The sequence below is a fragment of the Halichoerus grypus genome, chromosome 3 (assembly GCF_964656455.1).
Source record: "Halichoerus grypus chromosome 3, mHalGry1.hap1.1, whole genome shotgun sequence".
Classification (NCBI taxonomy): Eukaryota; Metazoa; Chordata; class Mammalia; order Carnivora; family Phocidae; genus Halichoerus; species Halichoerus grypus.
In genome coordinates, this window is record NC_135714.1 from 73218584 (window position 1) to 73234081 (window position 15498).

General features: G+C 35.4%; 1 protein-coding gene across 1 annotated transcript in view; it reads left to right on the plus strand.

Moving 5' to 3' along the window:
- Positions 1-15498, plus strand: part of CCSER1 (coiled-coil serine rich protein 1) — a 1392827-nt gene that overhangs the window by 285731 nt on the left and 1091598 nt on the right. Inside the window, exon 7 of the mRNA XM_078068968.1 lies at positions 13422-13530. Within this exon, the coding sequence (XP_077925094.1) occupies positions 13422-13530 (109 nt within the window). The remainder of the gene's footprint in view (positions 1-13421; positions 13531-15498) is intronic.

Below are 15498 nucleotides of genomic sequence, written 5' to 3' on the forward strand. Positions count from 1 at the left end.
GATTCATTGTTTGTGCATAACACCCAGTGCTCCATGCAGAACGTGCCCTCCTCAATACCCATCACCAGGCTAACCCATCCTCCCAACCCCCTCCCCTCTAGAACCCTCAGTTTGTTTTTCAGAGTCCATCGTCTCTCATGGTTCTTCTCCCCCTCCGATTTCCCCCCCTTCATTCTTCCCCTCCTGCTACATTCTTCTTCTTCTTTTTTTTTTCTTAACATATATTGCATTATTTGTTTCAGAGGTACAGATCTGAGATTCAACAGTCTTGCACAATTCACAGCGCTTACCAGAACACATACCCTCCCCAGTGACCATCACCCAGTCACCCCATCCCTCCCACCCCACCCCCCACTCCAGCAACCCTCAGTTTGTTTCCTGAGATTAAGAATTCCTCATATCAGTGAGGTCATATGATACATGTCTTTCTCTGTTTGACTTATTTCGCTCAGCATAATACCCTCCAGTTCCATCCACGTCGTTGCAAATGGCAAGATCTTATTCCTTTTGATGGCTGCATAATATTCCATTGTATATATATACCACATCTTCTTTATCCATTCATCTGTTGATGGACATCTTGGCTCTTTCCACAGTTTGGCTATTGTGGACATTGCTGCTATAAACATCGGGGTGCACGTAGCCTTTCGGGTCCCTACTTTTGTATCTTTGGGGTAAATACCCAGTAGTGCAATTGCTGGATCATATGGTAGCTCTATTTTCAACTTTTTGAGGAACCTCCATACTGTTTTCCAGAGTGGCTGCACCAGCTTGCTTTCCCACCAACAGTGTAGGAGGGTTCCCCTTTCTCTGCATCCCCGCCAACATCTGTCATTTCCTGACTTGTTAATTTTAGCCATTCTGACTGGTGTGAGGTGGTATCTCATTGAGGTTTTGATTTAGAAATTGAGGAAGACACAAAGAAATGGAAAAACGTTCCATGCTCATGGATTGGAAGAACAAATATTGTGAAGATGTCAATCCTACCTAGAGCAATCTACACATTCAATGCAATTCCCATCAAAATACCATCCACTTTCTTCAAAGAAATGGAACAAATAATCCTAAAATTTGTATGGAACCAGAAAAGACCCCGCATAGCCAGAGGAATGTTGAAAAAGAAAAGCAAAGCTGGCGGCATCACAATTCCAGACTTCCAGCTCTACTACAAAGCTGTCATCATCAAGACAGTATGGTACTGGCACAAAAACAGACACATAGATCAATGGAACAGAATAGAGAGCCCAGAAATGGACCCTCAACTCTATGGTCAACATCATTAGTTTTTGATGTAGTGTTCCATGATTCATTGTTTGCGTATAACACCCAGTGCTCCATGGAGAACGTGCCCTCTTTAATACCCATCACCGGGCTAGCCCATCCCCCCACCGCCCTCCCCTCTAGAACCCTCAGTTTGTTTCTCAGAGTCCATAGTCTCTCATGGTTCGTCTCCCCCTCTGATTTCCCCCCCTTCATTCTTCCCCTCCTGCTATCTTTTTTTTTTTTTTAACATATAATGTATTATTTGTTTCAGAGGTACAGGTCTGTGATTCAACAGTCTTACACAATTCACAGTGCTCACCATAGCACATGCTTCGGTTAAGCTTCTGACTCTTGGTTTCGGCCTGGTCATGATCCTGGGGTTGTGGGATAGAGTGCCACATCGATCTTTGTGCTCTCTGCAGAGTCTGCTTCAGATTCTCTCTCCCTCTCACCCATGCTCTCTTTCTCTCTCAAATAAATAAATAAAATCTTTATAAAAAATTATTACTTTTTAGCTTCTAATTAATTTGAAGGTCTTGGCTTCGTGCTTTTGCCACTTATTTCTCATCCATACATACTTTTATTCTATTTGCTGTTATTGTAATGTACTGAGAATTGTGTTTCATTTTAATAAAGGAAGCAAGTAAATATAGACTCTATGTGTTTGAAATAGAAGTGTTCACATTTGCGAATGCTCTGCACTCTTACTTTGTTCCCTCCTTTCCCGACCCCGCCACTTCATTTATCTCAGCAGCATCGCCCATGATCTTGCTGGATCTTGTGCCAGGCTAGGTGCAGAAAACATAAAGCTGATCATGTTGCTTCTTGGTTAAATGATTGGTAGCAGATCCTCATGGACTTCAAAATTAAATACAAATATTTTAGCGTTGCTTAGAAGGTACTTAAGGTGTTGATAAACCTGTATCTCCTTTCTTCAACTCCTTGCGTCTCCTCTAGGCCCAGCCACACTGAATTATCTGAATTTCTCAAGATATATGACATTTTCTTATATCACATTGCCTTTTAGCTCACTCTTTCCTATGCTTGGCTAGCGTCTTTTCTTTTCCTCAGTGCCTCCGTTCATTTTTCTTCAGTCTCTAATTCATTAGACAAAGATTTATGGAGTTCCTCCTTTGTGTCTGACATTGTGCTAAGAAACAGGGAGTGAACAAGACAGCCGTGGTCCTGCTCTTCAGTCGTGTTGATTACTTTTCCTGGCCGGCTTCTTTGATAATACTTTTTATATGGTATTATTTCTTTACTGCACTAGGTTACATTCATGCAAATACTTTGTCTTTTATTTTCATCAGTCCAGTGCCTATCACAGTACCTGGACATGGTATAGTTCCGTGAATGCTACTAATGGAGTCAGAACGTGTGCCTGCTTTTGCTCAACGTTTGTTTATTTGTAGTTAGGATGCAATGACTTGTATTTTATCTGCTTATTTTCAGTTCTTTCAATTCTGGACTAATATTATTTCATCAGAAGAGCTTTTTTATAAGGCTTGGATTAAGGATGTTAATTCAGAAGAAGTATTTAGAGATTTGCTAAAACTAGTATGTAATACCTAAATACACACACACACACAAGTATATATTAGTTTCGTTTTTTATTTAAATTCCAGTTAGTTAACATACCGTGTATATTAGTTTCAGGAGTAGAATTTAGTGATTCATCACTTACTTAAAACATCCAGTGCTCATCACAAGTGTGCACCTTAATACCCATCACCCATTTAGCCCATCCCCCTGCCCGCCTCCCCTCCAGCAACTCTCAGATTGTTCTCTATAGTTAAGAGTCTATTTTATGGTTTGTCTCTCTCTTCCCTCCCCCTTATGTTCATTTGTTTTGTTTCTTCAATTCCTCATATGAGTGAAATCATATGGTTCTTTCTCTGAATGATTTATTTCACTTAGCATAATACACTCTAGCTCCATCCATGTGGTTACAAATGGCAAGATTCCATTCTTTCTTATGGTTGATATGGATTTTTTATCTTCTTTATCCATTCATCAGTTGATGGACTTCTGGGCTCTTTCCATAGTTTGGCTATTGTGGACATTGCTGCTATAAATATTGGAGTGCCTGTGTCCCTTCGAATCAGTATTTTTCTATCCTCTGGGTAAATACCTAGTAGTGAAGTTGCTGGATCATAGGGTAGTTCTATTTTTAGCTTTTTGAGGAACCTCTATACTGTTCTCCAGAGTGGCTGCACCAGTTTGCATTCCCACCCACAGTGTAAGTGTTCCCCTTTCTCCACATCCTTACCAACAGACTGGTATATTTATCAACTGGAGAAACAGAACTTTATGTGATTGTGGGGACTGACTACGTAAGGAAGGGCAGGCTGGAACTTCAACATGGGAAGAATTTTGTCTTCATTAAGAAGCCTCAGCTACTTTTAAGGCTTTTCAACTGATTCAGTCAGGCCCACCCAGATTGTCTATGATAGTTCCCTTACTTAAAGTCAACTGTAATAGGCTGTAATCATATCTACAAAATATGTTCACAGCATATTTAGATTAGTGTTTTATTGAATAACTGGAATCTGATGAATCAAAAAATAAAAACTACTTATAAATAATATTTTATTTTTTAAATAAAATTTAATTTTTTTAAAAGATTTTATTTATTTGTCAGAGAGAGAGAGGGGGCACAAACAGGGGGAACAGCAGGCAGAGGGAGAAGCAGCCTCCCCGCTGAGCAAGGAGCCTGATGTGGGACTCAATTCCAGGACTGTGGGATCGTGACCTGAGCCTGAGATTAAATTCATTTAATCCTTATAACAACCCAAGAAGATATTGTTATTATTCATATTTTACTGATGAGAAAAACTACGAAGAAAGGTAAATTTGATCTGAGAATCTATTCCAGATCCAGAAGATATACATTCCACAAAACATGTATTTTTGTCATTTTTATTCACTGATATATCTCAAGCACCTAGAACAGTACTGTGCAAGAAGGATCAACAGCAATTGATTACATATAAATTTGAAAAAATAATATTTTTCTAAATTATGTATCTTCCTTTGCCACAGATAAGTGTATGTATGTATGGGTTTCATCCTGACACTTGACACTCATTCTGTGGAGCATTAGGAAAATAGTTATTGTAAATCATTTTGAAGTACAGAGCTTGGAACTCAAAACATTTGTATAATGAGTCAAAGCTGTGCTGTGTTCTGAGGCAAATTGCCTAATGATTACACAGTTTTCCTAGGATAAGTAATTTAGATATAAGAATATTATTGACTAGAAATACAATTGAAAAGATAAACTCTTAAACTTACTCTTCAGAACACTTGATACATTATATTTAAGTAAGGATCAGTGTGAAGTATTGTCAGTAGCATGGTGGGTACAGGCAAATTAAGTTCTGGTTTTGCTAGGAAGCTGCCTGACCTTGAACACTGTACAATGGGAATAATAATGGTACTTACCCCATAGAATTTTTCTGAGACGTAAGGATGATACTATAATACTATAATACTAAATGCATAGTACATAGAATTATGCCTATTACATAATGATATTCAAGTGTTTGTTAAGTAAATGTTACCGTTTTATGGGGTTAAGCTTTACCAGTGGATTGTTCTGTGGTAAATACATGGACCCTGGATGGTTGGATGGTTGGATGGTTGGACAGGAAAGGGGAAGGTGAACACTTTTTCAAGTTAAAAACAGATTCTTTTCTTTTACACCAACAATTTGTTCATTGATAGTAAACTGTTCTGGTGAATTGGAGTGATGAATTCAAATGTAGTTATATATGATGCCTATAAGTTAATTATGCTGTAGGCATATTCATTAATTTTTACGTTCTAATTTTGCATGAAAGAGAAAAATTTCTCTCCTAACAAATCTTTGGCATTTTTGTGACCATTTTAAAAATATGTTGCTTTTCTAGCACTCTAATATTGATTTTATAAATTAAAAGACCAAACAAAGATAGAAGTTCAGTAACTAAATGAAATAATTTTGATATATCAAATGGGGAAAAAAAAAGTAACACAATTTCAATATTTAAGTCTTCCATCTCAGTTTATTATGAGGCCGAAAGAAACATTTTATAGAATACAGTTAAAAATGGAGAATCATTTCATATAATAGCATATTTTCTGTGGTGTAATAAAAGGTTACATGACAAAGTCAGACTACTCAATTTTAAACCTAGAAATGATTTCCACTCTGCCCCAAGATTTGCAGATTTCTGGTGCAGGGGTCCCAGTAGTGTGGATCATTTTGGGTGTTCATATAATTTTAACTACCCAGGAATAAATGAGAGTAGTGCTTATAACCAAATCTTAACATAAGTAATTCTTGTGACTTTCAAACACTTTCTCTCATTTTAAAACTCTGATTTGTATAACTCATAATCAAATGTCAATTTATTATGTCCGAGTCATTGTTTTTGTATTAACTGGTGGTTGTAACAACTGACTTCTTCGTGCAGTTACAGCATTTTTCCATGAGACCCTCTCAGAATGCCCTGGTTAGTGACCCTAATCTTAACCAAAAGACTCCATCTGTCTAGAAAGAAATGGGACTTTAATTTTTTAGTCAGCCTGACTCTGACAATTCCAGGCAACAGAAGCCTATGATGGAATTTTCTGTGATTCATGCAATACAATTAAACTAAGATTCTTTTCACAGAAGAACAAATTTAGCATATACATTTATAGGTTGGTGCCTCAAATTATTATCTGCTTCTATGGTTGGAACTAAGAGTGGATAATGTATTGATTTTTCAACTCATGGATGCTGGAAACTTACTTGAAGATGCGATGCCTTGACATATCTCATGTTTTTATTTTTTTAAAGATTTTATTTATTTATTTGAGAGAGAGAGAGAGCATGAGAGGGGGGAGGGTCAGAGGGAGAAGCAGACTCCCTGCTGAGCAGGGAGCCCAACACGGCGCTCTATTCCAGGACCCCAGGATCATGACCTGAGCCAAAGGCTTAACCTTAACGCTTAACCAACTGAGCCACCCAGGTGCCCTAGCTCATGTTTTTTAAGTTGTATTATAAAATAATTATCTGCTGTTCCATAAATTTAACTTTTTTTTCGATTTAGAAGTGAGTAATATTTTCCATTGATTAAAAGTGTCTTTATAAGTACAATTACATAATGTGAGTAATCAAAAATTGGGAGTTTGTTTGTTTCATTCTCTGCTTTCTCATAAAGCCACAGTTTTTCCCATCATGAGAGTTCAGCCTGAGTAGTGAACCATTTGCTTTTGATGTACTTGGAAAGTATAGAAATCATTTTTACCTCAAACCAGGATTCCTACAATTTTATAGTATCTAAACTTGCCACAGTGGTTCAATCACTCAGATTAAAAATTAAAGCCTCTGATAGTATGAAATGCATTAATTTGAAGGGAATCCATGAAATGAAAATCATCTATTTAACAATTTGAGAACAATTTACTGGATCAGTCACTTACAATACCTTCTGAAAAAGTGATTTCTGTTTTTCCTCTGGGGAAAGGGGAAGCATTCAGAAAATGAAATTAAATTTAATCTGATTAAATCATAAATATTGTTTGCCTGAAGGAATTTCAAAAAATCCCATTGTTTTGAAGCCAATATCAGTATCCCACACATCTGTTTATCTACTCTGTTTTCATGACTACATTTTAATGTACGTTTTATTTTTTCTGTTTTTAAAAGTTAAGAAAAGTATCACTATAGGAAATCTGGGAAATACTAAAAAAAAACATAAAGAAGAAAGTAGAATCACCTGTTGTCAAATAACCCAAACTGAATTCCTATAGTAATTTTTATACATTCACCTTTAGTATGGTGTAGTATATAAGCAATCTGTGTCAACTATGAGAAAAAGTTGCAATTTTATTTCACAAAGTTCAAGATAATTAGCAAACCATATTAAATGACTTTACTCTAATTATTTTTAAAAATTTGTCTACTTAATCTTACAAATGTGAACAAATACGAACACTGCTGTCCCATAAAAAGTATGTATTGTGTTCTTGTATTTCTAAAATGTTTGAAGATGTATTCATTGCCTTATTAATGAAGTAGTATGGTAGAGACTCGTGTTGGCTAACTAATGATTTTCACTTTATTTCCATTAATTTATAGTGTAATTTCCTTTCAAACCCTAGCAATAATGTAACATTTGTGTCAGAAATACCTGAAGTTTTTGTGACCTAAATAGGAATTTGTAAGGTATTTTATCAGGGATATTAAGTGAATGTCATTTTAAAATATAGATTTCCCCATTTCCCCTGACATCCATATTCTTTTGTAAAATGTTTTAGGGCAACAAAACAGTTACGATTTTTCCTTAAAAAGAGAAATGTTTAAACACCACTAACTTTGGAGGTTTTTTTTAAACTCAAAATTCCCTTTTAATCTGTATGATCAGGTTTATTTTAATGGCAAATATAATGTTTTCTCCTTTAGTTAGTTATATTCATATCACTCTTCAAAATTAATTTATGCATTCATGGCATGGTAAAATATGAAAATAATATCCAACAACTTATATACTAGCTAAATTATTATACAGAGTAGTTAACATCATGATCATGACCATTGTGGTATGTTTCTGATTTCTGTTTTAGTATATATACTAAATATTTAGTATATGTCAGGAAAATACATAATTTTGAAGAATATTTTTTGCTTTGTCAGAATATAATGATCACATAAATATCCATTATCTATCGATTTTCAGTACTTTTTCTCTTCTCAGAGACTTTATTGCTAAGGTTTCCTTTATTTTTTTTCCTTTCTACCTCAGAATGAAGGATAGCCAAGGCATATTCATTGTTTTGAAAAATCTGTACTTCCCTTTTATTATTCCATTCACTTTTTTTAGACCTTAGCAGATTTTTAAAAAAAATGTATTGAAAAATAATTGACATACAATATTATATTAGTTTCAGGCATGTAACATAATGTAACATAATGATTCAGCAATTCTATACAGTATTCAGTGCTCACCACACATTATCCATACAACATCCTTCACCATATAACTTTATCACAATATTATTAACCATATTCCCTCTGATATACTTTTCATCTCCATGACTTATTTATCTTATAACTGGGAGTTTGTACCTCTTAATCCCCTTTATCTATTTTGCCCCATCCTCCACCCACCTCCCCTCTGGCAACCATCAGTTTGTCCTCTGTATTTATGAATCTGTTTTGCTTTTTGTTTGTTCTTTTGTTTTTGTTTGTTTGGTTATATGTTTTGTTTTTTAGATTCCAGATATAAGTGAAATCATATGGCATTTATCTTTCTCTATCTGACTTATAATACCTCTAGGTCCATCTATGTTGTCCCACATGCAAAAATCTCATTTTTTTATGACTGAGTAATATGCCATATACCAGTGTGTGTGTGTGTGTGTGTGTGTGTGTGTGTGTGTGTGTATTTCACATCTTTTTTTATCCATGTATCTAGAGTTGATTCCATATCTTGGCTCTCATATATAATGCTGCAGGGGCAGTTGGGTGGCTCATTCAGTTAAGTGTCTGACTCTTGATTTTGACTCAGGTCATGATCTCAGGATCATGAGATCCAGTCCCAAATCCGGGCTCCCTGCTCAGCTGGGAGTCTGCCTGGGATTCTTTCTCTCCCTCTTTCCCTGTCCATCCCCCATTTGTGTGTTCTGTCTCTAAAATAAATAAATAAATCTTTAAAAAAATAAATAATGCTGCAATAGGTGTGTGTATATCTTTTTGAATTATTGCTTTTGCTTTCTTTGGATAAATACCCAGTAGTAGAATTATTGGATCATATAGTATTTCAATTTTGACTTTTTTTTCAGGAATCTCCATACTGTTTTCCACAGTGGTTGCACCAATTTGTTTCCACCAGTGGTGCAGGAGGGTTCCCTTTTCTCCACATTCTCACCAACAGTTGTTATTTCTTGTCTTTTTGATAGTAGCCATTCTGACTGGTGTGAGGTGATATCCCTGATGATTAGTGATGTTGAACATCTCTTCATGTGTCTGTTGGCCATCTGGTATGTCTTTGGAAAAGTGTCTGTTTACGTCTTCTGCCCATTTTTTAATTGTATTTTTTTTTTTTTTTTTTTTTGGTATTGAGTTGTATAAATTCTTTATGTATTTTGGATACTTATCCCTTATTGGAAATATCATTTGCAAATATCTTCTCCATTCACTTTTTTTGAAGTTATAATTTCTCTATTACTTATTGGCCTAACTTGCATTTTTACACTAATTCTTATATTTTGTGATAGATGAAATATAAAGATATTAAAACTTGAGTGTAATTTAATTTCAGCTAAATATAAGAGCTCTGTCATTTATATGAAGCTCCTAACCATGTATCTTTAGATCAGTGTATTATCACTTCCATTATGTAATAATTAATGAGGCTTATTTTTTATTGACTTATTGACCATTGTTTTTTTAACTTAAGTATCTTTGAGAGCAATGCCACTTGTTTCGGCCTGTAGATAATAAAAACTAAGTATTGATACTAATATTACCTTGAGTAAACGAATGCTCCTTATTTTTGAAAAAAATTTCTTGTTCACCTACAGCCCTTATCCTGCTCACTTCTCTCTTTTCCTTTTTAAAGATAACTCTATTTTCCCTCATAGAGATCTAGATAAATGCTTTCACTTAATCTGTAAGAAGCTTACTGCTCTAACACTTGAGAAATATTTCTAAAAGAAGAAATTGAAGCTTTACCAAAAACTTGGGAGGAGGGGGCTATTTCTTTCTTGCCCACAGTAGAATCCTACCATTAAGCATACTTCTTGGAACATAGCAGTTAGTTCACTAAATATTTGTTGAATATGTGAGTGGTATCCCAGAGGAATGAAACAACAATATTATTCTTAGTCTCTTTCTTCACTAGCATCATTTAAGGCAGCAGTGGAAATTTAAACTGTAATAGAGTTTTTTTTCTCCCAACTATGATGGTTTTGTGTGATGTAGACTCAAAGTTCATGCCAAGAATAAGTAGACAAAACTAAACTTAGAAAAAAAAAAAGAAGAAACAAAAATCTATTTGATGGCACTGGAGAGACAAAGAAGAAACTAGTCCCCCACCTTTGACACATACTAGACACTAATGTTTGTCTCTTGAGTGCCACATGATTGCTTTAAATTCAGCTCTGCTTTTAGCGGTCATCTGTTTTATATCTCAGACTTCAGCAAATATTTTTAGGGGAAAGATGGAGAACCTTAAGATCTTTTCTTAAGGATCTTTCACTTTGAGATCATAGTCCCACACTTCAGCCCCACATGATTTGCATGACCTTAATTGTATTTTTGCCTTCTCTTTCATCAATGTGGCTGCCATATTTAGTATTTGCCTCTTTATGTATTGGGGAGGGGGTTAATTTATTGTTCACCTCTTAGTTCTTTAAATGAGTACTTAGATCAACAATTATTGACCTTTCATTTATAATCAATTCATATATCCCTTACATCACTAGCAGTTTTAATTTGTTTGCTACATTTTCATTTCCACTGTCAAATTCCTTCCTTAGAGTATCTATTTTTGTAAAATGTCACATAAGTTTATCACTGGGAGACCAGGAAGCAATGTGCCTACATACTTTGAGGTCTATGCTTAATCTGAGTGGTCCACGCATGGTGAGCTGTCACTGATAGACTTTGAAAGAAGGAATTTGTCTATGTCACTAATCATGATCCACATTTCTTATTTGTGTAGTGATTTGTGGATTGAAGGGCTACTAGAGAAGTTTGTAATTTATACAGTCACACATAGTAGATGTACCATGTGAACTGAAATGTGAATCATATTTTTGGGAGTTCGTTGTATTATTGAACTAAACCATATAACTAAAATTTGTGCTTATCAGAATCATGTAAAACAAGAATTTACAGTTATTTTATTAGTTATCAGTAAAATATAAATTAAAGCCACAATGTGATACCACTATACACTTATAGGAATAGCTGTGGTAGGCTAAGCTGACACACGAATCTAACCCTTGTATAATTTCTTCCCCTGGAAAGATGGGACATCACTATTGTAATTAAGTTACGTTCTGTGGCAGAAGGGACTTTGTAGATGTAGTTAAGATTACTAACCAGTTGGCCCTGAGCTAATCAAAAAGGAGATCATCTAGGGGCGCCTGGGTAGCTCAGCCATTAAGCGTCTGCCTTCGGCTCAGGTCATGATCCCAGGGTCCTGGGATCGAGCCCCACATCAGGCTCCCTGCTCAGCGGGGGGCCTGCTTCTCCCTCTCCCACTCCCCCTGCTTGTGTTCCTGCTCTCGCTATCTTTCTCTCTGTCAAATAAATAAATAAAATCTTTAAAAGAAAAAAAGGAGATCATCTATGTGGGCCTAACCTAATCTCATGAGCCCTTTAAAAGCAGAGAATTCCCCCCCCCCCCAGTTGTTAGCAGCATAAGAAATCAGAGTATGAGAGAAATTTGAAGCATGAGAGTGTTTCAATGGGAAGGATGTTCTTCATTGCTTGATAGACAGGCCATTGGCCACTGACCTGTGAGGAGCTTCTAGTAGCTCAGAGTGGTCACTGGCCAATAGCCAGCAAGGAAAAGGAGACCTGATTCCTACTACTCCAAGAAACTAAATTTTGCTAACAACCTTAGTGAGCTCAAAAGAGGGTTCTTCCCCCAGAGACTCTAGATAAGAGTGTGGCCTAGCTGCGAACCTGACATTGCCCGAGTGGGACCTTAATCAGAGAACTCAACTGAGCTCACTAGACTTCTTACCTACAGAACTATGAGATAATAATTTGGGTGCTGTTTATCCTGCTACGTTTGTGTTAATTTGTCGTGCAGCAATAAAAAATTCATATAATATTAAAATTTTTAAAACTGGCCCAAACTAAGTGTTGATACAGACGTGGAACAACTGAAACTCGTCTTCTGTCTTGGGGAATGCAGATTAGTGCAATCAGTTCAGAAAGCTGCTTAGCAGTAGCTACTAAAGCTGAAGGTGAAACATATGGACATATCCTAAGAACAGTTCCTAGGTATTTTTCAATACAAATTTATTTGTGCACCAAAAGAAAAAAAAGTACATGTATGTTTACAGACATTTCAAAATAGCCTCAGACTAGAGCAGTCTAAGTGTCCATCACCAATAACATGTATAAACGTGTTGTGGTCTGTTCCTTCAATGGACTGCATCACCAGTAACATGTATAAACGTGTTGTGGTCTGTTCCTGCAGTGGACTGCATCACCAGTAACATGTATAAACGTGTTGTGGTCTGTTCCTGCAGTGGACTGCATCACCAGTAACATGTATAAACGTGTTGTGGTCTGTTCCTGCAGTGGACTGCATCACCAGTAACATGTATAAACGTGTTGTGGTCTGTTCCTGCAGTGGACTGCATCACCAGTAACATGTATAAACGTGTTGTGGTCTGTTCCTGCAGTGGACTGCATCACCAGTAACATGTATAAACGTGTTGTGGTCTGTTCCTGCAGTGGACTGCATCACCAGTAACATGTATAAACGTGTTGTGGTCTGTTCCTGCAGTGGACTGCATCACCAGTAACATGTATAAACGTGTTGTGGTCTGTTCCTTCAGTGGACTGCGACACAGCTCTGAGAATGGACAAAGTGCTGTGGCACATGAATGCGTCTTACAAATGTGTGTTGAATGAAATAAGCCACATATAAAATAGTGCACACACATAAGAGCATGATTTCCTTTATACCAAGGTCAGAAATAGACCAACCCAATCTATGGTTGTTTAAGTAATAATAATGATTAAGTTTGGAGGCTACAACAGTGATTGGGAAGGGGTACCACAGAGAATTTTAGGGTGCTGGTAATGTTTATTGATCATAATGCTGATTAAACAGGTGTGTTCATTTTACAAAGATTCATTTAGCTATATATCATTTATGCACTTCTTATTCTTCAGTGCAGAGCTTTTTTAAATGAAGGACTATAAAGTATTGGCAACACCTTTTCCACTGTGTGACTTAAAAAAAGAAAAATTGCCTAGGGTCATTCAGCAAGCAAGTGGAAAGACAGAGTGGAAAATGATAATTAAGGGTAATTTAATGATAATTAATGTTTTAGTTAAATTATCTCTTTTGTTTGAAAATAAAGGAAGGGAAAAATGGAAAGTGAGAATAGTCAATAAATAATTTTGACATTTACAATTAATTTTTTTAATAAAGCAGTTTGCCGGGAGGATTCTTACCACTCCGTAGTCTCATGTGCTGCTGTGGTTCTACCAACGATAGAAATGAAGAAAAGAGAAGAACTAAAATTTCCTGAACCTTCCAAACAGTAAGTTATTTTTTTGATTTTTCAGAACTCTGTAAAACTAATTAGATAACTGATCAGAATTAGATTGCTCAGAAATTATGATTTATAATGAATGTGTGAATACTAGTATATTGAAAGGACAGAAGTAATTTTGTACAGTATTTTAAATATCAATCTGTCCTTTACTATCTCAACGAATAACTTCTGCATCTTCTACCTTCATGTGTTTGAACTATATACCATTCAAGTTTCATTCTGTTACCTTACCTTAGGGACATGCAGCACTTTATTTCTTTAACACTGTGATTATGGGTGCACTGTTCTTGGATGGCTTATTTTATAGTCATAGGCTTTAGTTGTCTAAAATGGGATCAGTTTTTAATATAAACTTCTTAGCTTAAAGTTGGCTTGCATTTTATAAGGAATGAAAGTTGCTATTTGTAACTTTTTTATTTGTAACTATTTTAAATAAATTACTCTAAATTAAGACTTTACAGTATTTAATATTTCTATATTTTTGCTATTTAAACAGATCGTTTCACTTAAATTTAGATTTGATCTTATATTGAATAAATAATAGATTTTTTTCTTACAAGGAAATTAATGGTAACAAATGTAAACTACATGAACCTGAAATATCAAATGAATTAGGATATTTCTAGGTGTGCATTATATAAATGCAAAGGGAAAGTTTACTGATATTTTCCGGTGAACTAGTGCCATTCCCACTTTAAGGTCTCAGGTTGGAGACTAAGTGATGTATGGTGTTGCCAGTGATTGGTGGCTGACCACCATCTGAGCCGGGTGGTAGTTACCTTGAAGGACCTTCTGTTTTTCCCCATTGGTTTACACTGTATCATACTTGTTTGTTTCCGATGTAATTCTACTGGATAAGCTCCCGAGGACAGAGTTTCCTGGAACATGATAGTGCCTGATACTCTTTGTGAAATCAATTAGAAAATCCCTTAATGTTATATTCAATAATGTTGAATTCAAGTGGAGCAATGTATATATTTGATAGCATGAAGATAGTAAGTATTAATATTCTCATTATAGAGAAAAGAGATACTAACCAATTCAGAAAGTAATGATTGTAATTCAGTTTTAATACAGTTTAAAAGTGAAAACAATTTAGCTGCTCTTAATATAGTCTAATTTTTAGGTTCCAATTTTTTTGTCTAATAGGAGGAAAATTACATCTCATATATGCCAATTGAATTATATTAGAAAACTCAAATGCATTTTCTACAATACATGTATGAGCTTACGTAAGTTATCTATATATTTATAAATAGGATCTTAAATTCTTTTAATTATCTTTTAGTGATTCTGCTTAAAACTGGGAACAGTGTTATTTGCTTGCACAAAATACCTTTTTTCAGTCCGTAGTTCATAAATACTCATTCTTCTTTATTTTGAGATGTATATTAAAGCAGACTATTAACTCACTGGCCTTTTTTTTTTTTTTTTTTTCTCTGTTACCCTACATATACTCTGATACTCCTCTGTATTCTCTGAATTCTATGAATCTACTTTCTTATTAAACATTCTCCCTTAACATCATTCATTCATTCATTCATTCATGGAAGTTTTGTTGTTTTTGTTTTTGTGAGTCAGAGAGACCTTGGTTAAAATCCTAATTCTGATATATGGGAATTGGGGACCCTTTACTTAAGCTCTCTGTGCTTTCCTTTCTTCATCTGTTAATTGGAGTGATATCACCATCCTTTTACAGTCATTGTATTAAGTGAAGTGATATTAGTAAAGGACCTGAAATCTAAAAATCCACAGAAGTATTAGTTATGTTGTGTCTTCCATAACTTCAACTATCAACATTCCCAATGACTTACAGATATATATTCTTCTTCTGAAGCCTTTTCTGAATGCAAGTCTAATATTTAAAGTTGCTGACCTGACTTGTCTAACTAGATATCCTACCAGAATCTTATGCTAGGTATGCCTAAAACCAAATTAATGACTCCTGTAGCC